General features: G+C 32.2%; 1 protein-coding gene across 1 annotated transcript; it reads left to right on the forward strand.

Moving 5' to 3' along the window:
- The first annotated feature begins 1,961 nt into the window (after positions 1–1,961).
- On the forward strand, positions 1,962–19,854 carry LOC130891292 (uncharacterized). The gene is made up of 6 exons (XM_057795934.1): positions 1,962–2,073; positions 4,375–4,523; positions 7,738–7,887; positions 16,459–16,600; positions 18,825–19,043; positions 19,634–19,854. Exons 1-6 carry the CDS (start codon positions 1,962–1,964, stop codon positions 19,852–19,854), a joined length of 993 nt encoding a protein of 330 aa, XP_057651917.1.
- The last annotated feature ends 6,304 nt before the right edge of the window (positions 19,855–26,158 follow it).

The following is a 26,158-nucleotide window of genomic DNA, read 5'->3' on the forward strand; positions in this document are numbered from 1 at the left end:
GCATGCTGATTATTGTCAATATTTTCACGATTGATACAATAAATTGGATATTGGAGGACAAAAAATCTCTTTCAAAAATTACTATTCCTGAATTGAGGAAAACTCATAGTATCATAGTCATAATATATAGATCAAAAATTAGTTAGAGTTAGAAAATACTTTCCAAATGAGAATGTTTTTATCACATTGTGGGAATGGAAAGTATTGCCAAAATAATGAGGTAAATTCAAATTCACAAGACTGTTTTTTTGAAGATATATTTAAATTAATACTATGAATTACTGATAAAACAATTAGTGAAGAAATGTTTTTCTGGGCATCGAATGTACAAATAAAGAATTAAGCCAATCTTAATCATCCACAATATACAGATTGTGGACTGTGCACACTACACTTTGAAAGTCCAAATTATGTTTGAAAGTTTTCGAATCACAAAGTGATTCCTTACTCTAAGTTCGGCTTAAATATTTACAATCAAGTTACTTACTTTGGAATATTTAATTAAGTGATCCTAGAAAAAAAGGTTTATGTATGTATTACGAACTTGAAGTAACATTATTGCGCTCGAATTATTCTCAGGCAATAATGTATCATTCGGTAGTCACTATACACATACACTGGTATTCCGATTTGTCAGCTCAAATTTAACACGCCTCGCGCATAACGTCACGCTAGAATCAGAATGTTTTCTTGTCTATTAAGATTAGGTTGAAGTTGTATGTATTTAATGGGTTCTTGATAATTTTTTATGTTTACAGGCTATTATAGAGTTGACCTTTTTTTGTCAAAAAAAAACTTTTGTCGTAAATCACGAACACAATTTCAATTTTTATTCAAAATTATACTTATTGTATGTTGTTGCCGATTCACTTGTAGAATTATAAACAGAAACAGTATTTATGTGTTATTTATTTTAGCATATGAAGTTCCATATAATGCAAAGGGTCTAGGTTTGGAACATTATTCATTTACCTATATATGATTCGATGGAATATTTAAATAAATTAAATAATCAGAAACAATATTATTAAATTGAATAATTCCGTAATTTTGTTTAGAATAGTGTCTTATTTAACGGAAAAGCAGGAAATTCAATAGCCATATGAATAATACATATATAGACATGTCTTTGCATAAAACATTACTTTTGAAATCAAAATAAAACTTTATAACAGGTATACAGCATACATTATACTTCACATTTTGATTCCAACGTGACGTCAAATGTGTATCGTGTCAGCACTATCAAATGTCAATTTCCAAATTTTATATTTCATTGGTTTTCGAAACCGTCTTCTATATTGGAATGCTACTCCTTATAAACTCATTCATAATATTGTAGGTAAGTTTATTTATTTAAGAATATTGTAAATATTTTATATAAAATATACACTGTATTCATCAACTTTCGTCAGACTACTACAATATTCGCATTTGTGTAAAATTTCCTCCTAAAGGAACAATTGAACTTGTTGATAATTCAAGGAATTCCCATTGTATTCTAAATCTAAACAATACTCACGCACATTGCAATATGAATTTTAGCATTTTGTTAATTATTACATAACATTTAACGGATATAGAAGACCATCAAGTTTATTACTAAGAATTAAACAATGTTATTGAACGAAATGGAACAACACGACGCTGTGTCACTTTCTCTGGGTATTACCCCTCTTACCTAATAGTTATTTAATCGGAGAACTAAAAATTGAAATATTGCACACAATAAGAAAACCCCTCCAAATATCTATATATAGATCTTTGCTACAAGATCACAAATTAAATCAAGTAAACTATCAGGAGTACCAGGAGTACCTATTTGGAATTTCATGGTAGAGTGGTACCGTTAGGTGTACACGTTCGCGAATTCTTCATTCGAGACACTCAATATCAAAGTGATTGAAGAATAAACGTACTTTTTGTCTGTTTATTTAGTGTTAATACTAATATTGAAAGTGATGTTGGAGTTTTCTAAATGGATGTTTTTGTTTTCATTGGTGTCACTAGTGGCGCTGCAGTCTAGAGGCCAAGATAATTACCGACCTGAGGATGCTAACGATAACGGCCAAGGTGAGTGAACTTGAACAGTGGCGTGGTTAGAATTTGAAAAGTATATATATGTCACAAAACAATTTTCTAATATCAGTCGAGTGAGGGTTTAGGTATAACGAGCTCAAAAACGTCTTGAATATTTGATTAACAAAAGTATGATGTTATTTTATGATTATTTTATACAGTAGCATAATATTCATCGAATTATATTCATTGAATTTGATAGCACGTTGTTTACATGTAACAGGATTTTGTGAATCTATTTCCATTTGCTCAATGTAGACAACTATTTTTGTTAAATGGTGATAGTTGTGAATTGTCATCTTTATCGAGGCAAGCCAATTGATAATATTTAATAGACTAGTAGAGTATATATTGTGACTGTCTTTTGCTTACCTTTTTTAAGCTTTACTTCAAGTAAATTGGACTATTTTCAACTGTTTAAGGCATATTTTTTTATAAAAGCCAAAAAAGTATCAGAGAGTCACGATAATTTTAAAAAATTTTAAGGTTTTGATTACCTATGTACCTTCACAACTTCTAGAAGGTTTTATTATTTCGAGAGATTGTGGTACGTTTCTACATAGCCATATTTTTCTTATTTGTGGCCAAATAAAAATACCTTCCTTCAATTTGGCATCACTCAATTGGGGAAATACTTCTCTAAGGTATTTGAATCTATCACCCTTTTTATCAATTTTTTCTCATCAATCCAAGTTTAATGTGTAGGGGGGGGAGAAAGACATTTTTGTGATCTACAGGGGGTATGAACTCAACATTTTGAGATCCCGGCTGAAACTCACCTCTTGTATGCCATTTTTTTCCAACATAGTAATGATCTACTGCACTGTCACATAGACAAGGAAAAACTCTCCCTGAAGTCCCATTAAAATTCCAATTACCTTCCCACATATTTGCCACTTATACTTGTTGTAGTTAATTTTGTCTAAAAGCAAGCGATTATTTTCATAAGTTTCTTTCATCTTCACAGAATGAAGAACTGGTATTGACGGTTTTAAATTTCTATTGTGTAATCACACTGCTTTTAAACTGTATTTAGACGAGTCAATAAATTTGCGCCACTCACTGGGATTATGCTCAATATCAAGTTTTATCTTTAGATTAGGTTAAGTTAGACTGTAGACTGCAGAAAATGTAGCATTTCTTTTTCTAAAGGTCATAATTTTTGTCTTTTACCTAACAAGTTCCATTCCTTAAGACGGGAAGCAAGAAGCTCAGACTGTTGCTTTGATAACCCCAAATCACGTGCTAAATCATTCAACTCACTTTGAACAATCAAATGTGGCTCGCTGGAACTGGTTCTTGGAGTAAAAATAGGGTCGAGGCATTGTTCTTCGGAGCTTCTCGATGATACGTTGTCTCCAGTATCTTCTAAAATAATATTTTGCATATCTAAAGGCGCAATCGGTACTGGTAAATCTTCGTTATGGGTCGTATAGCAGACCGCAAATTTGGATACTCGATCTTGTACTTTTGGTTATTTTGAAAGAAGTTATAAATCCATTCCTTGAATTCTTAAATTGAGTTTATCTACTTAGTTTAATAATATTCGAGAATAATCATTTGGAGGTGGTTTGACAAAGTCAAAAAAGGGTCTATGATTGAATTCAATTATTCCAACTATAAAACCTGACTGATTTTGTTTTTTATCCATATTAGAAAATATTATTTATACAAAAATTCATACTGTGGATTTGTTTGCTGCTTTTTGTGAAATAACTTCTCCTATCTGCTTCATCTTTTATTCTATCTTGCTGAAATTATTGAAAACACAATCTTATTCAAGAATCATGAATACTACTGTATAAATAAAACCTAAAATCTAACTAAGGCTGACCTAGAATTCACTAAATTAATTTCAACATATGTATCTCTTTGACATGATAAGTCGTTTGGTATTGTTTGGCAAATCTAAAATTAGTAAACGCTGTTCCTTTTCGAGGAAATAGTATAAATCCACTTCTAAGTAGTGTACTTTTTTGCTTTTAATGAAGTAGTTTTCTCTTTTCGTGTTTATTCTACAGCTTCTCATTTACTCTGACAATCAAACATTTTATAGTTTTCCAGAAGATACATGTGAGAGAATCACTGCAAAACCTGGAAATGTAAATTTGATTATTAGAATTATATCAACCTATTGACTGAAGTTTTCGAACAATTGGTTATGGAAATAACTTTGCCCTTTATGATCTTGGGTTTTCCCAATTAATAAATAGCCAATAATGGTGAATAACGTAGCAAATAGCTTTATTTTGGATCGTTTTTTTGAACTATTGTTATTTTATAAAATGTTTTTAGGACGTAACCTTCTTGACTGGATAGGTTTTGGAACAGGTCCTGAGACAGATCCGTATTTAGCATCAGCAAACGCTGCCTGTCTTAATGGAGATCTAGCCGATTGTTTCAAATCAAGAGCGTTAGCTTCTTTTGAGAATTTTTTCACCAAAGTAAGTATGCTATCAAATTATGTGATAATCAGTGCAATGAAAGCATATATCATCAGCTTTTCAAGTGAACAGTCGGCATACAAGCATAAAATTTAACGAATAAATGGCAGCAACCAATCATTTCTCTTAAGATTTCCTATTCATAAATTTATATCTTTTGGTCTTTCTATATTATAGTATGGAAGGAGCAGCTGATGTTATCCTTTCTTTTAAACTAATTAGTACCGGAATTATATCAATTAGTTCAAAATGCTTTCGAAAGAGGACAAATTAAACATCACCATTATCTCCATTTTCAACGCAATAGTATTTTACGAAAAAAAAATTAAATATCATTTTTTAATATATAAAATCCTCACTCAATATCGAATGTAATAAAAGACCAACATTTTAAGCTTATTCCTCTCATTGTTAATTTAGATTCACTTCAAGCTCACTTGAGTTTCTCAGAAAGGTATTGACTACCTTTTTTTATGAATATAAGTTGCGACACCTTTTTACTTCTGTTCTATTGTACAGAATCCAGCATAGCTACGTCTAGTAACCATGAATTAAGAGACCAGCACCATTTCTTACCACGAATTACTATCCGTTAATAGCTTATATTCCGATCTATTTAAACGGTTCTGGCCTTAAGCACAGTATATTTTTCAATAACCTCTAGGTCTTTTACCATAACTTTTTCTCATGTTTGTGAATTCTCTGGTATTGCAAGATATTTAAATCATGATATCATCCGTTTCCAAAAATGAAAATAACTCTGCTGAAGAAAATTGCTCATATATAGAGGACCACGGCGTAAACAATATTCCTGACTACGATATAGAAAACAATGGTGTGGTATTCAGGGTGTGGCAACAATTTTTCGTCGTGCTGCAGAAGTAGGGTGCCTGCAGATAATAGATTAGAAGTTTTGAACAAGAGAACACTTACACGCTGCAAAGTGTATGGTACTTGAAGAAGACAGATTTCATAGCTAATTTATTTTCACCTGAAGCTTTTCATTAAGTACCAACTATGGGCTGGCAGATTTTCTTGATTATTTTTCGTACTCCGTATTTATGGTTGACTCTGTCCTGTTGGAGCTCAAAATTTGCCATCTCTGCAGATGAAAACAAAATATTCATATATAGATTTTATCGAAAATTCATTTTTACCTGAAGCTTTTAGTACCAACCATGGGCTAGCAGATTTTCTGAATCATTTTTCGTACTTTGTACTTATGTTTGACTTTTGTCCTGTTAGATTTCAAAGCTTACTTAGCTATAATTTGTGTTGACACTCTATATTTTTTACCTGCCGATAAACTAACGTCCATTATTTTTCTTCATGATCAATTCAGCTCTTCTTTATCATTTATATGAATAAATAGATCTTCCATACCTTATTCCTCGTACTATCTATAAATTCTGTGTATATCTATAAAGTGTATATATATTGTCACAAATCTATCCCTTTGACTTCATTGAGTTACGCCGATATTTCTCATACCAATTCTAATAAAATTATTGTATCTGCTCAAGTGTGAAATTGCCAATTCCTATGATGGAATCGAGATAATTCAAAAACAGAGCATATCGGCTACTTTCTTCCACGAAATGCTGAATCACTCATCGTCTATGAATTGTTGGAAATGTCTCTCAACGAAATCTGCTTCTTTGTGACATCTCGTTTGACTTTCTATTTTTTCCTGTTCAATCGTTGATTTCTTGATTCGCTATCCATTTGTTCAGCCGGAGTGTTGTCACTGTTGCTATCAGCGTGGTCCTTATGCAGAAATATTTTGGCATTGGATCGTAATTGTTGGGATGGTAGGTTGTCCAGTAACCTAATAAGATAAGAAATTATTCAAATCACACGAAAATAATTATAAAATAGAACTTAGGCTCCGACTTTTTTTTGCTCAAAACTCATCCGTGTCTACATTCGGCTCTAGGGGGTCGACATAAATATATACCCTCATACAAAAAACAAAAATAAGGTTATCACTGAGTATAAATAAGTGATATTGCCATATAAAAACATAGTTTCTCTACTCAAAATAGTTATTTGAAATTATATTTAGTAGGCTTATGAATAAAAGAATTAGGAATCATACTATGGAGGAAAACATGTCAAATTCACAAGACAAATAGAACCAATTTCACTTACTCGACAAGATACATACGTCACACAATTTCCAAAAACGTGAGTCTCACAATTTTAAGTGGTCAAACTGATTAAGGAGATCGTGCAAGAATGTACCTTTGGGCATTAGATAAGACATATATCACCCACCTAGACATTGCGGGATTGGTATTTATTTTGAAATATACCTGAAAGCGTTACCATGTGGCAAAGGTAGGCGATAACTTTCTTAGAAGCAGTCATTTGCATCATATGAGATAAGTTTTCACTGCATCTCTCTCGATTGTTATACTATTGAAAAATTTATCAGGTTGGTGGGATCACAAACGTCTTGAGCTGCTTCTAAGGAACCAAACGATCAAACTGGATAGAGCTATCAATGAAAAACTGCCATAATTGTCAAATCGGAAAGGTTCGGTATTCAACCATGATAATGCAAGGCCTCACAACTCGTGGAAACCTATTGGAGCTTGGCTGGGAAGTGATGCCACATCCTCCCTACAGCATTGATCTGGCACCATCTGCTTACCATTTATTTCAGAGTTCGCAAAATTCTTTGAAAGGTCAAACTTTCACAAATGACGATGATCTTCAATCGCACCTGATTCAGTTTTTCGCTGATAAGGACCAGAAATTTTATGAGCACGGAATCATGGAGCTGAAATAAAAATGGCAGAAGATCATTTAGCAAAATGGAAAATATATAATTGATAAAAAACTATTCTTCGTTGAAAAAAAGGTTTTATTTTTTACTATAAAACCGAAATTACTTTGTCCCCAACCCAATGAATCTCATGAATTCATATTATCAAAAACTTTCAAAATAACATATTTTCGTAGATATAAGATATAAAGATCTCAATATTCACCCAGTCAATTAGAGATGTCAACTTCATTTCTAAACATTACCAACTAGAATTTGGAACTCATCCCCAGTAGGGACTGAAACAACAATGTTCTAATTTGGCCTTCTACATAGCTTAACTTCGCAGTTTCGGTTACATATTTTCATTTCATATACTCTAAGAGGAAACAAACATAGTGGTTCGCCAAATCTAATGTGTTTTAATATTAATATTTATTTTAGCCGGAATATTACCTTACTGAAAATGCTAGGGTTAAAAGGATTCCAGAAAGTCAACTAAGGCAATTATCTCGGGAACCTTACGAATATTCAGAGAGTCCAAGAGCGAATGAACCAGAGTGGGATCAACTAGTTAAATTTGTTAAACGGAAGGTGAGTATATCATACATTAATATATGTGTTTCGTGTTCAGAATAGATGAATTTTTAGAATATCAGGTCATATATGAATTCACAAAAAACTTTTAAACACGTATCAACAGCATTGCGTTAAGACGGTGAAAATAAATAATCGTTTTCTTGGCATTGGAATCTTTTCTGAAAAATGTAGCTCAATAACAATTAGAAACCTTTCATCATCAAATGTTATATCTACAATGTGTTCTCGAAACTACTCTCTTAAGGAATGGAAAGTTCTCGATTGATTTTTTCTTGATATTTAGCTATGTCTAATAAAATACTAGTTTCTACCATAATTCAAGTTTTCTTATAAGTGCAATGTCTTTTGAGTGGTAAATACGAAATAAGTTAAGAGAACACAACACCTAGACCCATGTACCAAATGTCGAATTCAGTCAATCGGGACCAAATTCGACGAAATAGTCTGGAACTTATGAAGCAATATTGAAAGAAGAAGATACTAATATATGCGGCAATTATGAAGAAACATAGAGTATGAATTCAGCCACAAGAATTAACGGAAGGTTAAAAAGTTGATATAACCCAAAATCAGGTGGTCTTAAAAAGGGTTTTGACACTGAAACTCAATAACAGATGCAAACATACCAGAAGTTTAATAGCTGAAGAATGTTATGGATATAATATTCAAGTCTAAGTGCTCTCACTTGACTTCAAATAAGTAGTCAACAGTTCAACATTGCACTAGAGGATATAATGAGAACTTGAAATAACTATGGATTCAAATGAATCAAAACAAATATGCTGCTAAGTCGACTATAATAAAAAGGAAATAAAGAGCCTTTAGAATAAATCGTGTAAAGGGAAGGATGACTGAGAATTATTTAGAAATAAAAAAACAGGAATTTCGCTAATCAGATACAGTATAAATGAATTAAACATCTAACTCTATTCAAAAAGTTTAATCAAATTCAAGTTTTGACCTTAAAACGTCATTTTTATTTACAACGTCTACTAGAGGCAGAGAATTTGTGTGAAATTGTTGTGACTTCATTCTTTATACTCGCTTGTAAGTTTTTCTAATATCTTTTTTAAGTTAAGCGTCTAAAAGACAGCATGAGAACAAAATGTCGAGTACACTGCAAAAATCATGAGACTAAGGAATGTAGACGTAGGAACAACTAGAGATTTATTGAACGAGAATAGTTTATAATGATAAAATGATAACGAGGTTCACATAAAGGAAATATCACAAGGACACGTTTGCAGGAGAACCTATAAGTATATGGAAATATCCATGTGGTGGTAGAGTATTTGGGAAGTTTGGTAATACACGACTGGAATGGATATTCCAGACAAAAAGTGATGTATAACAATTTTCGAAATTTGGAAAATATATGTTAATGTAACCAGCATATGCTAACAAGTTACACGGTCGGAATAGCTCAATTCTTTGGTTTGTTCCAAACGTGTCAGTACCCTGAAGATTACATATTGGGCTTCGCTCTAGCAGCATACCATTTCGTTTTTCCATTGCGCTACGTAATGCATTCCATTTCTTTTTGAGTGTCTGACTCATACTTCTATGCCACTATCAAAATATGATGCATCATTGAAATCGTACTTTGCACATCGGCCTTCAGCTTTGAAAACAAAAAATAGTCGGACAGGACCAGATCTAGGCTATATGGTTGGTGTTCAATTTCTGTAAGGACACATTCACGGAAAGCGAAACAGTGTGGATTGAAGAATTGTCATGAAGCAAGCGTACACATCAACTGATTTTTCCGCCCCTTTTATATTGAATTTTTTTACGCAACTGCCTTAGTAAGTTGCATTACCTAATACGCTGCATTCACGGTGTATTCGATTCTTTGAACTCAAAAGAAAAATACCCTCGCAGTCTCAGAATATTGTAGCTATCAGTTTTTTTTGAGGTGCTATTCGTGATATTTTCTTTCTTGGCACGGTCTCTCCTTTTCGATGCCATTCTATGTAATCTCTTTTGGAAATTGGATCATTGTAAAAGACCATAGTTTCACCACCTGTTACAGTTCATTGGTTTACATTTTCTTGGTACTTGTGAAAATGATCTTAAAATTGCTCACAACATTCTAATCGACGCTGCTTTTGCACTGCTCTCAGAATTAGAGGCACCCACCTTATGAAAATGCCGGTATGTGCTGCAATTTCTTTTGCTTGTAAGCGCCGATCACACTCACAGACAATTTTTATCCACTAAATAAATGTTTTCTGGAGTAGTCACTGTCACAGGACCTCCCGCACGTGGGTAATCCTCAAATGATTCTCGTCCCTAGCAAAACAACATAGACCAATTTTTAATTGATTGTAATGATGGGCAAGAGTCACCGTTCATTCTGTTTCCAATTTTTGTTAGTTCTCTTAGGTTGGGCTAGGTTGCAATCAAGCATGGTTCTTGACTGAATTTTTCATTTTAACATTATGCGAAGTGTTTGCAGCGTAAAGTTTACTTAAATAGACATTTTGTCAGTAAAAAACCTGATATGTTATTGAATTCTCACTGCTCCAGCTCAAATGCAAAAATGAAAAATACGTCCTTTTTTTAAATTAATTTACTAATTATACGTTTGTCAACGGTTGTCATAGGTTTTTTTATATAAATAAATCTTTTTTGCAAATACAATAGCAATGTCAGTAACCAATTTTTTATTTTTCGAAAAACGACAGAAATTAACTTGTTAATTATAACCAACATTTGTACAGCTATCATGTGATCTGTGAGCAGAATGGCATTGCCGTGTTGCCAAATTTTATACCACAAACTGAATCTGTCCTTCTTAGTACAGTGCCAAGCTACGAACTGTTAGTGAAATGTCTTGCGATTCTATTATTTTATATATTGAATACAAGTGACAACTGTGTATAAGTAAACGTGACTATAAAACATTCAAAGAAAATGTTCAGTCATACATTAACGCGAGTAAAGAAGGGTAAAGTAGGGTAGTACAAAAATACTCCCTGAATTGTTTAAGGAAAAGATTATTAACTGATAATGAAAACATCTTGTGAGGACATGGGAGTTTTTATGAAAATTTAAGGATTTTTAGGACAACAAATCATATTATGCTACCGAATTGAATGAGAACCACATAACATTAAATATTTAAATGGTTTAAATTTATTTTCCTTACTCGAAACGTGAGACTATCATAAGCATATGATCTGATATGTATTTGGAAATTGATTTTTGTAAAACTGGGATTAGTAATTGTTATCAATACTCACTACCAAAGTCGTTGTTTTAAGAAATACAGACATCAGCAACTTGAATCGCTGACTTATTATTAGGTTCGTTTGAACCTGTCAAAGAACCGTACGTGTTCCAATCGGGCGGTTACCGTTATGCAAACGATTCTGTTTTGTGTTTCAACCGACTTAGACGTCGTTCATGAACTATTTCCGGGACGGTCTTTTCGATACTTGGTTGATAGCAAGTATTGTTACCGTGCATAGCCAGAGATTGCGCAGAAATGTCATTTAAACGATAACCATTCCGAGAACGGTTCAGATTAGTAGGTTGGATCAAACCTATTAAACATTAAAATTGAGAAACGAATAACTGCTTGAAATTCATCTACTTCATATTGTGCGATAACATAAACGTTCTCACAATAAATATGCACTCGACGAAATAGCAAGTCTGTTGGTACGTAGACACAAAACTTCATACAAAGTAGAAGGTAGTCCATTATAATTATCACGGATTAAGAGTGTGGTGATGGTGAATTAACATCCAATGAATCTGGGAGTGATAGTTATTTTGAATAAGGTTATCCCAGCCTACATGATCAGTAGGGTATTCCTTCTAAATTTAAATATAACTACATATTTTTATCAATACTGTCGTTATACCGGATGTTATTAAAACACTATGTGAGTTTAAATCCAATATATGGAGTCATAAATATATCTTTGTATTTATTTAAAATTATTTCCCCTGTTGCAAACTTCGTCGCCAAATATGAACCCATCCTTATCGTGATTAACCACGTTTTGCTGTACATTTGTTAAATTGGTTACTGATAATCCATACATGAGTTTCTGAATTAAATAGAGGTTTTAGAATTATTTCAACAAAAAACTGAATCAATGACAACTGCGGGCCTTCATGAAGAATAATAGACCCGAATATACAATGAGACACTTGAATGAAAATGTGGTATTTGATTGTGAATTGTATAGAAAATAATAGATTAATTGTACAAATGTGTTTCAAAGATTCTGAAACAATGTGCTCCATTAGAATAGAGCTCATAATTTATTCGGATTCTCTTAATGTCACACAGAGAAATCCTTTTACTATGCGTAGGTACTCGACACCACATTATACTACCATTTTCTTTTCGACGGCTTTTAGAGAAACTGATAAGTAATTATTTTTGATCTGTGAGTAATCAATTTTTCCCTTTTTATATCATTACTTTCAAGCTAAGTGGATATACTATTGTAAGAAAATATAATTTATTCTTTCTTTAGATACTCCCGCAAGTTTATATAAACAAGATGCTTCTAAATTAATGCAATAAAATTCAGTAGGTGATTGCTCTCATGAAATTAAGATGGGTCTTTCCTATAACACAATTTCCTCAGCTTACCCCTTTCCTAGATATCTCCCTTAAAAAGTGGTGACTATAATTGACTTTTTATTATATTTTTTCTAAATGTGTACGTCAATCCATGACACGTAGACTACGTTCATGTATTTTGGCTAGAGGTGGTTATTTCCAGCATTTATTAAGAATCGTATTTTAGTTTAGTATTAAGGTTTCTAGCGTTACTGAGATTTTAGAGAAAAAAATTGAAACTCAATTTTGGTCATCACATTTTAAGGGTGATATCTATGAAAGGTGATGGCTGAGGAAATTTTGTTATAGGAAAAATCCATCTTAATTTCATATTAGTAATAATCTCCCCAATTTTGTCACATGAATCTAGAAACACCCTATATATATTTTCCTTCACTAGATTTATGTGCCGAAGAAAATGAATGTATCGCTCAAAGTAACAATGCAAGTCTAAATGTACTCATTGAATAATAATTCGTCCCAGTACATTCCAGTTTTGTTTTAAGCATCGCTTCTAACTGATTTATTTTTCTGATGAAAGTGAGAAATAATTTGTTAGTAATGTTCTTTCGACTGGCTTGTTTTTCAGCATGCGGTTTCAATTGTTATTACTTCTAATCATTGAAGTTTATCTTCGAACTTTCTGTGAATATATATATATATATATATATATATATATATATATATATATATTATAATGAAAAGGAATTCCACATATATGGTATAAAGTCATAAATGATGACAATTATTGAATGAAAAAAAAAATTCGTTATTACTGTATGGAATGAATTTCCTCTCGTTGGCATGCAAATATAAAAAGACTTATTCACACATTGTAAAATTGGTGAATACTCATAGATAAACTACTGAATACTGAAGATTTATATTAGATTCTAACGTGAACATAAGAAACTCATATAACATTGTTAATACAGAAAACTTAAGCTTTTTCCATTTCTCATCTTATCACAACATTCAAGGACTATGATTGGATCAACTCCATCATGATCTGAATGTTTGGAAACTAATCCAGACCACGTTTATTGTTGTTCGGAAACTGATCGAATTATTCAGGTCGTAGGCACACGGTACATCGGTGGGTCAATGCGATCAGACCAACTAATAGGTTGTTCCATTTGTTTATAGATTTTTGAACTATTTATTTCCTTAAATAGCAGCCTCGTTAATAGATTATTGGGGTTAGAGGTATTTATTATTTCCAGCATTTCAGCATAAAAATAGCTCATTATTATCAAACTTCAAAGCAAAATCTTTGTGAGGGTGTAGATTGTTTGATACTAATTATTAAACATCTAGAATCTAGTATACAACCAAATAAACACCATTAAAGAATTAACGCTCATAAAAGTGATGAAAATCTAAAGTTCTTGTAGATCATGTTTTAGGTTTGATTTTTTTCCGAAAAATGAACGCGACGTTCGGAGACTGTGATCGAAATCCCAATGCACAATCAGCTGATAGGTGATTTACCTGAACCCAGAAATGTCCTACAGTTATTGACAGATGAAGGATGTATTTGATGTATGTACGTAACGTACAAATGCGGTACCACCATCATCGCAGAGAACGTGGAAGACTTGCAAATGCGGTTGGATAGAGTACGTGAGCCTGGCCGAATATGGGGCATAGTTTAAATTATAGTAAAATGAAAAAGATGACTGCAGGTATAATAAGAATAGAACCAATTCAGATTAGAATTAACTGACACTACATAACACTGATATCACATTTCAAATATTTGGGGAGCTCAATCAACAATAACATAATGACTATGAGAGCGAGGATTCAAATGGCACGTAGTGCATTTAGCAAATAAAAACTCTCAATAATACAAACCTCACGGTTAAGAACACTCCGCTGTTATGTATGAAGCATCTTTCATACGGATGTGAGACATGGACGCTTGAAGCTGACATCATGAATAAAATAGAAGCGTTCGAGATGTGGTGCTATTGGAAAGTCCTCAAGACCACGTGGATTACACATACAATTAATGGAGAGGTACTTAGACAGCTACATAATGATCGAGAGTTCCTAAATATCATACAAACAAGAAAGGTCAGCTATTTAGGGGATATAATCCGAGGTTCCAAATATCCCATCCCTCGCCTGATTATTCACGGAAAGGTTCAGAGCAGAAGATGGAAAGGTCGCAAAAAGCTATCGTGACTAGGAAATATTAGAAATTGGACCAAACTTGGAATTAAACAACTATTCCAAGTAGCGACAGATAGGGACCAATTCAATTAAATTGTCATGGAGATAACCCACGCTTGTAGACAGGCACGGCACCAAAAGAAGAATCTATTCAACAAACTATAATTCAAAATATATCGTAAATACCAAACTTTTACATACGGTTCTGATAGAATATGTAGTGTTTTCAAATTATTTTCAAAACATTGCTCGGTGAAAACCATTTAGAATTTCATAACTCAATCTATGTAATTTTCCATGGTAAAAGGTCCTTATCAACCTATTTTATGGGTATGAGGATTTGGTTATTTTTCAGTGTCAATCAAACAATCAAACACTCTTTGATTGCACAATCCGTTTTGTATTTTCAAACATCTTTACTGGGCAATAATTTGTGATATATTCTCAACACCCCAGTCAATTTTATAAAAAAAATTTTTCATAATACAAAACAATTGAGCTACCTGTCAATAGAACTTAAGCGTGATAAAGCCCAATTCAAATACTTTTATAAATCACTCCACAAATCACATGAGTAATGGTACGTGTATTAGGTTATCCTAACTTCCAATGATCTTAGAATGGAATGGAATTATACCGCTAATACGAAACTTCGGAAATCCATTAGTTTTCCACTAAGACTGTGAATAAATATATTATAACGCTTCCATATCTAGAAATTCATATAGAAAATTAAACCTGGAAATATGTCGATCATCTTCCGACAGTTTGCTCCATTTTCGACCCTTCGTTGTATACGCAAGCGCTCTACATGGGTAATGAATATCTTCGCTATACACTGATTTTTCTTTGGTTCATAAGTCACGCCACATTAATTCATGGTTGTTTGTAATATCGCATCAACTAGCGTAATGTAAGAAATTTTAGATTTTGACATCGGGAACTGATCATATTAAGACAGCAGTTTTAATTCTTTTTTGTGTTCTCATTGTAAATAGGATTGTATTTCAATAATCACATGTGAGGTAAAAAGCAGATGACTTTACATACGTCTTGTCACACTTCACCACTCTCCTAACACTTTGAGGTGTGAAATAATGTAATGATGACCTCTTATCAGTATGCAAGTAACTTGTGGCAGAAAAAATGACGTAGTACGAGCTCGAGATCAGCTGATTCTCATAAATCCGATTCGGAAGATTTTTTGTGAAAATTAAATATCTATTTTAGTTTATTTTACATCTAGAAAATCAAAATAAAACAAATTGTTGAGAAATTATCAGTAGATATTGGAAGCAGACAGGTCAAATTATTAGATAATAATTCGAGTCGCCCAAATTAGATGGATAAGGCAGCCTCTTACTTTCTTTGTGCTGTTGCAGGTCATCAATCTAACTATACGATGTCTGTACGTGTATTTGAACGAATGTTTCAATAGTTTTTTACCTACAGACTTAACTAACTCGAATGTTTCAATTGGTTATCCATCGGTATGTATCTATAAAAGTGAAAACAAAGTTCCTCCATTTATGATCTTCAGATATTAAGTTAATTTTTAAGATATTAAATTTTTGAACATTTTCAAGAGTGGAGATACTTTCAATACAAATTCTTGGTTTCAAAATATTCACGTTTATATTAATTTGAAATAATGTGATATAAAACTCGAAACCAAAGGTGCTACTGGACTGGAATTCTACATAAATTAGTCAAATTTAATAGTGATTATATGATAAATATGAATACGAATTCGCGGCCATAAATTTTTTTTTGATATAACATTAATAATGTATTTCTTTTAGTTGGAGATGTTCATGAAATCAACAGTATTTGAATTAGATTTTGACGAGGAGGTAACAGAAAGAGGAAGGTACTCCCCACGCTTCATTGATGAAATTGTTGGAGAGCTCGATATAATCGAAGACAAAAAAGATACGTTATTCAGTAAGTAATTTTCATGTTAACTATAGCTATATCACTATAAATGTCATTTTACTCGTATTAAAAAAAAATAACATTATTCCTGACTAGTTTAATCCTCATAATATTCGTTTTCCAATAGTTTTGTTCAAAGATATGTAAAAAAATTGAACTAGAATGCATTAATTGAAGTATGGGAATATTAATGAATTTCAATAGTTTCTCACTAATTACATGATAAAAAAGATATATTGTTATTCAAAAACTAGATATATTTCTACTAACAATTTCATGATTTTTGTTAATTATGCAGTTATTTTGAATATTTTAAGAAGCACATTTGTCGGAGCCAATGGATGCTTGCATGAATTTTTGTTTACGAATTGGTTAACACATTGCTTTAATGCGAAGTTGCTGAAAATTTATACTCCATAATCTCATCTCTTTCTACAAGGTGGAAATCTCGCAGCTAAGTAGAGGGTAGACCCAATCATGGGGCATACGAAAGGAGAGTATCTTATATACAGAGAGGGCTGCCGATCCGATCTACCAGTTCTTAGAAATAGTGGAAGAAACTACAATACAACTCATCGGAAGCTGAACTATTGGCTAGGTTCTTTGTTTTAAAGCTAACACATGGAGGATTCTCCAATTCTTGATAGTCTCCATAAGCTAGGTTGCCGGGAAACAAACGGCAAACAATGGAAATTTGGATAGACAAGAACATCATATCCTACAAACATTCATTCATACAAATATCAATGAAATTTTTCGCACGAATCATCGTTCTATATCGGTTGCTTATAAAAGTGGTAGTAAATAACGAACAGTAAAGGACAAGAGACACAAAACTAATTAATTGTACACGTAGGGAGAGTAAATAGAACAAGCAACAAACTCTTTACAGACCATAAAAAAAAAGATTTTATTTACCAACATGGTAATTGTTTTGTCGACACAGCTGCTCGCTCTCAACTCAACAATTATCTCGACAAAGCTATATTGAGACTGAGAGAGATAGTTGTTAAAAAAATTACAGAAGTCAAGAAGAGGTATGGAAAGCCATTGGAACGGCATGGGAAAACCGTAATTTAAATGGAAATATATGTCGAAATTGATTCCACCTCATGCCAAGATTAGAAAAGTGATTGGGTAGAATAGAGCTCTTATTAATTACTAACAAATTCGTTCTTCTGTTCAATTATGTATTGTCCATTAGTTTGAACATTTGTTTTGTTATTTTTGTCAGTGCCATCATCATTCCAGTGGAGGAGACGAATCTATAATAATAATCTAAATGATTGCTAAGATCTTTACTAAAATTAGACCGGAAAGCCATCGAATTCTCTGTTCTAGTAGGAACCAATACGATTTTTTATAATGTTTTCTTTTTGTAGCTCTATTTCGTAGTAACATCGAATAACCTTATCGCCTAAGGAACGCAGTTTTCCACCAGGGGTCGATATGGACTCAAGCTCTTCTAGGTCGATTCAGAAAGATAGAGTAAAAAGAGTATTTATTATTATAGATACAAGGACAAAAAGAGAGTTTTTGTTATTGCTGTGATGGATCTATTGCGCTTCAGTAGTGTTCAGAACAAAACAAAATACCTACTCCTTTGTAATCTTCAAGCATACATTGTAAGGGACTAATAAGTTTGATTGGGGAGGATTTACTCCAGTCGGATGGACTGGAAGGGTTCATAATTATGATATAATGGAATTTTTTTCTGACTACTTACCTGATAACTTCATATTGGTGAATATGAAACAAATGTCAAGGAAATTTACTCAGCTAAAAAAGTATAAAAATCTCTCCCAAGACTTATATGTTATTTCAATAAACAAAAATATACCTTTTGAGTTGATTTCATAGAATTTTATCAATCTTATTAAAATATTGAAGTATGCGATACTTCTTCAAAACACAATAAATTGAATGAAATATTATAACCCTTAACTCAAACTATCTTGATGGAAGAATTGTACTACAAGGATAAGGTTGACAATAATGACGCTAAGATTTTTGTCTACAAACTAATTAAAAGTCTTTATCAGTGAAATTATTGAACTAGCTGAGAGAAGAGCTTTAGGATAATAACATAATATGTACTTATGTAATAGCAAATTTAATAATAATACTTTCTATATGACCCACATATTCATTCATTTCAATATCAATTATTTAATAGCAAATAAATATAATCCAAGAGAATATGGGAAACTAATGAAGTTTGTGATATTTTCAGAGAGAAAACAATTGAAGAAACTCTTTATTCCGTTACTGTTGGTATTGAAATTGTTCAAACTGAAGTTACTGTTGTTCTTGCCGCTTATTTTGGGACTTGCGTCTTTTAAACAATTCTTAGGATTCCTTGCATTGATAATTCCAGGAGCAATTGCGTTCTTCAACTTCTGTAAGCCTATGCTGAAACCTAGTGGAGGTAAGTTGCATGGAGTACTATACAGTAATTCAATAGGAATGGGTTGACTGAAGAAGACAATGATGACATGTATATCCAGTAAAGCTTACAAATAGAAGCCTTTAAATATTTTTATCCCTTTTTGAAAGGCAAACATCATATTGTACTTTGGTTTGTCTCAAAACTATCGTAAAATATTTTCATATATCCACATTAGTGTTTTTATTCATTCCAATTTGATTTAATATCATGTTTCCAGTAGTGTTTCCAGTTTCTCAAGTAGTTCTAAATGTCATTTTTCGGAATAACCTCTAACGTAAAGAACCAAAAATTGCAGATAATATGTCGAGACTGTACGGAAACTGAAGAATCTGTATGATTTGGTCTTATGTTAGTATGTACAACGTTTGATGAATACGCTAACTTGTTGTGGTCACTTCAATGTAATATTCCAATAGAATACTCTTTAGAGATTGTGTGGTATCTCGAGGTGTATGGCTTGAAAAAAAACTGTCAACATTGTCTTCATTTTGCTCTGATTTTGACGTGAATTATAAAATTTTTGCATTGCAATATTGAAAACAATCTATTTTATTGAATATAATAAAATTTTTCAGCATCATTCTTCGGCCCAGCAGGTCCTCCATATTCCCCAGCTGGTGTAGCTTATCAGCAACAGTATTCCCCAAACTATCATCAGTACAACAATTACCCGCATCATGGAAGTGTTCATTTTAGAAATGAAGAAGACTCTGCCCAACATCTAGCGTACAATGGTTGGGGTGAATATAGGAATCAAGATAAGGGTATCGAAGCAGAAACTACTTCAAAAAAATCGATATTACCAGATTCGTAGATGATAGTTAATAATAGGTTTCTATTGATATATCAAAAGTACTAAACATGGCTCATGCGAGTTTTGAACCAGCGTTATATTGTAAATAATATCAGTAGTATCTTTAAAATCCATTGCATGTATATTCGAACAAATCCGTATTTTATATTCGAAAGTCAATTATTATATTTGAGAGTAGTTTTAATGAGTTGTATAGACTGTTTCGTCAAAATAGAATGGACTAATTTATTAGATATATTCTCATTATTACTAATAAAGTTCAGCTACTTCTTCTGAAATGGGTTGTTAAGAGTTTCGTAAGTTTGAAATATCTAATCTGGTGTGCGAGATATTTCACGTATAGTTATTCAATGGGAATTGTTCTGTTTTTCTTGTCTCCATAGGAACGTATCATTAGTTTTACTGAGAATATCGGTTCCTATCAGATGCTTCTAGAAAACTTATGATTTATACAAGGAAGAAGTGCAGATATTATTCTACTTATTCATAATGTAATCCTTCATAGTTTGTAACATCAAAACTGAAGTATATACAGAACAACAAATTATTTCTTATAAGCTGCTGCCATTACATGAAAGAATAAACTTCTGTTTCTCTCTTTTAGTTCTTCATATATTCATTCTCAAACAATATCTTTTCCACTTCCTAGGGGAATGTACCTTACCATAGACGTTACTTTATAATTCTAGTATTCTAGTCCCATTACTACAAAAAATGTTTAGATAGGTTATTTTTAGGATACTTGACAAATTCAAAACTTTTTTATACCTGTTACATCAAATATTCATCTTTCTTTTTCAGATAGAATTCTGCACTGTGTTCAAATAAATTTCATCCAAGTTATGGATTATTCTTAGCGATTATGTCAAACATCAAACAGGCTGTTTGTTATATGGAATATTCCATTTTCTTATCATACACAGTTTAATATTGTATACCGACAATAATGCTCGTTCACCATTTTTCAAATTTAGACCAGTTTCAACAATTTCTCAATTGATTATATGTCTCATATGCGCCATTGATTTCGATATTTTTCTCTTTATTTGCAAATCAAATGATTCTTTTATCAGTGTTCACTCCAAATCTCTATAAAATGTAACTTGGTAATATATGAATTTCATTTTATTCCAATATCTTATCAACTTAGTTTATAGTTATTATATTAGTTTATATATGTGATCAAATTTGACCAGGACAAACAAAAAAAAATCCCATGTATTTTGATACAAATCTTTATTATTGCTTGTTTTTTACGATTCTTAAAAAGGGAAATGTAACGAAACCAAGCAATAGGGTGACTAAACGATGTTTCATGTTTCGCCAAAAAATTAGTGACAATCTGTGCTTTATCATGGAGGATAATTCATGAATTTTCCGATCACAAATCTGGTCTTTGATAAAGATTTGCTTCACTTAAGCTCTCAAGTAATCTATCTGTAGTTTGACTATAGTAAATTGATGGTGAACCACATCCCGAAAATAAAAGAAAATGATGGGCATCACTTTATTCGACCGATTTTGATGTAATTTTTCAGAGTTCGGCTAATATTTGAAGAGCTATACCTTAGATTATAGGGTAAACCTGACGTTCTACTAGACGTTGATGCACCATTTTGTGAACTTTTTTGGTATTATCGTCGTTAACATGGATTGATGGGTGACTTGATTAAGATAAGTTTTCGTTGACTACACTACCTTAACTGAAAGCTTTGTGCCATTAAAATATTTGCTTTCACAATGAAGCAGACTCCTCATGGCGCGATGAGAAATTTCACAAGAATACCAAAAATGGTTGTCCTAATTTAGAAGAAGAACAGCGCGTTACCGAGTAGATTTGTGCGCGTATTTTAAATGAATCAGTCCCAGATAAATTTGATCACACCATGTGTATGATATATTTTTAAAGATTGTTGATATAAGCAGAAAAATCGAATCAAGATATTATTTATATATATTTTTTCACTCGTTGATATTTATAGTTCACTAACGAAGATATTCATATATACGTAAGCCATATTATGATAGATGTTATTATGTAGAAATTAAATTGTTACCTTCTCTTCTTACCAAAATTGAAAACGAATTTGTAATAAATAATAAAAATTGTAATAAATAATAATAAACACAAAAGTTTCAATGAACTTTAAGAGCAAAAGAACTTAGAATATTCGAAATCCTGTTAAAGGTGTTTCTTAAAACTTCGAAGCTAGCGGTGTAGCAAAAATCTTTCACGATATTGTTCCATTCTTTATTTCTCTCTGTTTTCCGCATGATGAAACATAATTTATAATATTACCATAAAGTGAAAGAGAAAAATCACGTTTCACATATTTATTCAAAAAAAAAAACATATCAAATGTTGTTTATTTATCAGCTTAATCTGTTCACGTATCCCATTATTGTACTCAACAACAACGGTTTTATTTTTGGCACTGAAACGCAACTATAAAATCATATGTTTGTGACATTTTAAACATCGTTTATCAATCCGTTGTTTGTGTGGAAAGAGTATATTCATGAATAAAAGCACACTATAGAGCTTTAGTAAATTTATAGATTATTTAAAATATAATTTAAACACATAACACATAATTCAGGTAGTGTATAATGATCGGCATGCTGAAGGTTGGCTAAAAATAGACACATATTAGTATTTATGTTGCTGTTTTTTGACATCATAATACGAGATCCTAGTCATGAGAATAATGTTATATTCCAAATAATACTTAACATTTGTTTTTCATTACATCGCATCAAGATACAGGTTTACTAGGAAGCAGCCAACAATGTACAATTTAATATACAGCAAAATTTTGTCCTTTGTCAACCGACTAAGGGTCGTGTTACACTACGCTCCCCGGCGACGTGGTTATTGACGTGGCTTGCGACTGACACGGTTACTGGTTACGTCGTCGATCACCTACCTTAACAGGTGTCATGACGTTTTCAGTGTGAACTGTCTTTACATTATCTTCAGCTGATTCCTTATCCCTTCCACTATCACTAACGTCACCCATTACAGAAGGAAATAAACTTTCAACTAGTGACTATAGAGGTAATAACAGGCCACTGTCACTTACAAACAACACTTGACACACTGATGAGACGCACTGAAGGTCTAATCAAGCACGTACTTTACAGAAGCGCTGTGGTGTGTGATTAGTGGCGTCTCTGGCCATCATAGTGTAACAGGCTCTCATATAACCAAATGATAAACAGTGAACTTCTACAGCGCAAAACAGCCAGAGCCCGGGTAGCCAGCTGTGCTGTGGTAGTTTTTTCAACCCGATTAGCTCATTTTCTGTCACGCCATTAGCCACCGTAGTCTAACAAAGCTCTATTTAGTTGAGTGTAGTAATCACTTGCATCTGTAGCTTAGTGATTGGTACACACTAGCTCAAAGTGTTAAAGAGGTAAATTCACAACCTTACTCTCTAGCTCATCTAATCTAGTTACTTGCCACGTCGCTGGCCGTAGTATAACAGTGGAAAAACATGCTAGTAACCATGTAAATATGTTATGACAACCTAAGCATCTTGGCAACGCTAGAAATATTATACATTAAAGTTCTTGATTGAAATACGTGTCAATACCTGCGTCGTAGTATTCATTTATGCGGCTCTACCACTTACTCATCTCAGGCTACTGTTGATGTTTTATTTTTTATTTTCATCTGCCATTGTTGGAGTATATATTATTGTACGAGTACTGGATATGATAATGACATAAAATGAGCCAAAAGAGGAAATCTCTATTAGAATTTCATATATAAAAATATACTTATTGCTGGAAGATATTATTTAATCTGTACCGTATTGAAAAATTTATGGACAATTATCGATGTATTATTCAATAAGTGTAAAATTGTAGTTACTATGGCAAGAGTAGTCACATCCGAGTGGTCAATAGCCATTAAGTCATTATTGATTACTTTATTTCAACTACAACTACATATAGGGTGTTTTAATCAACCAATCAAACTTGTATATACGTTATCTTGGGAGACATTAGAATGTTATTGAAAAAAATAATTGAATTCTTCAAGTACACATTCTAGAAATATACAAAGTATTACTAACCAAACATCTAATTTTTTAAATGTATATTATACCGAATTCGGAGTGCTCATATGTTGTTAAAGATATAGACACCTTCATATTCAAATTAAATCAACGCATTGTAGCTTACAGTGGAAAATAGTTGTATAAAGCAATCTTTTTTCGACGAATGTGAATATTGTCGACAATCACATGAGTCGAAAATAAACCGCATGTGAGTCACCTACTCTAGCCACTACAATACGGAGACCTTAATGATAAGCACTACTGCTTAATGTATGTTTCTTCACGTACTAATGCGTAAAGTAATGTTTTACGCACTCGAAAGTGTGTCTAAAGTTCGTACTTTACACACGGTAGTGGCACAAAATATCTTACCTAACAGAGTTTTGTAGCATAGGTACAGGTTAGACGGAAACTCCAACTCTATCTTTTTTTGAATGGAACACCCTGCATTTTATGTATAGAATCTTCGGTATGTAACTTCCCTATACCCAACGTTTATTGAAGTGGAGTTATAACATAATATTAATTAAAAACTATGAGAAGTATCAATCCATAACATTTTCATAGTGAGCGTTTAGAAAAATTGATATAAACATAAGTCTTCCACGTTCACATGAAACTAGCAGTAATTATGTTCTGCATTTTATATTTTTTTTTTTCAATAAACTGGAAAGTATTTAGAATGAATAGCTAATTTAGGTACTGGGTGAATGTTAACAAAAATTGTTTGCATTGATCTGAAGTTTATCGTTAATGGATCGTTTCAATTGCTCTGGTAGAGTGAAATAACTAGAAAGTTTTAGAGAAACAGTCTTAACTGAGAAAAAAAAGGTAAAAATACTGTTAAATTCTGCGAAGTGTCCACATGCAGGTGTGAAAAATATTTCACAACAATGAGGTTTTCAAGGAATCCTCTAAAAATATGAAATGTATCCCTATCATATCGAGTATGATACTTTCCCCATATGAATAAAATTTTCATAAAAAATATGTGTATATCGACATAATTTTCATTATTATGCAACTTGTAATCTTAATGTCGTCTCAACACGTATTGGCCAATAGGGGGGTCATCAAATGCTTGGAACTGTGAGTGATAGTGTAATAGGACCATATTTTTTCGACAAAATAGTAACCGGTGCGATTTAAATTTTTTTCAGAATCACCTGCGAGTTAGAATAGGAAAAGCTTCATTCAATATTTAGTAGCAAATACGGTATTTGCCTGATGGTGGGCCTAACTGATTGGTTAGCACTCTGATTTAATAGAATGTATATGCTGAAAAATATTAGTCCATTAATTAAACTAATACCTTCAGCATTTATTTTAATATTAGGGTTAGAATTATACTTTTTATGTATTAGTTATTTAGAGAAAATACTTCATTAAAAATTATTTTCATTAAATACTAGGAAATGCTGGGAAAATGTGATAGATAGCAAAAACTCCAAAAAACTATAAGCAATGCTAATTTGATATAATATACATACATACTTATGAAAAATCATATTTTTTATTTGAAATGGAGTTATAAATCACTCTGCAGTTAAAAGATATTTCCAAAGCATAGATTTCAATATTATATTATATTTTACTGGATAACATTTTCTGAAATCTTTTGAAATACTCAATATACCAGCTTTTGTCTTAAGGTTGAATCAAATATTGCGAGAGATAATTGTAATAAATAATTAATATGCACGTTATTGATATGTCAGTAACTGTAGAAATTACAAATAGTACAATGCTCTTTAATTTCGACTGAGATCTGAATACCTCTTTTTTATTCTATTCGCTGTGCTGTCATCCACATAATATTTGTCAATTGTGGTTGATTTACATCACCCTCAATGCTATATTGCTGTAATACAACTTCAGGGCTAACTGGAGGTGATGATTCAGCAGTGTGATTTAATTCCATTTTCAACCAAGATGAGTGTTTAAGGTATCTGTGAACATTTCAATTAGCACTAATATGACAATACGGTCTGAGTACGTTCACTGTTAAAATGTCTGTTTCATTATTTTAAAACTTGAGCAACCCTCATATAAGCGTTACATTGTTCTGCCTATTAACCACAGACCATCTGTAGAAGCTTCTGTTGAAATATTGGAACTATAAACATCAAAAACACTAAAGTTATGCCATCAAATGAAAAATGTCTCATAAAATAATTTACCCAATGATTCTATGATTCTTGACAAATTTCTTGGACCGCTATATTTCTTCTGAATTT

The sequence above is a fragment of the Diorhabda carinulata genome, chromosome 3 (assembly GCF_026250575.1).
Source record: "Diorhabda carinulata isolate Delta chromosome 3, icDioCari1.1, whole genome shotgun sequence".
In the NCBI taxonomy this organism is placed as follows: Eukaryota; Metazoa; Arthropoda; class Insecta; order Coleoptera; family Chrysomelidae; genus Diorhabda; species Diorhabda carinulata.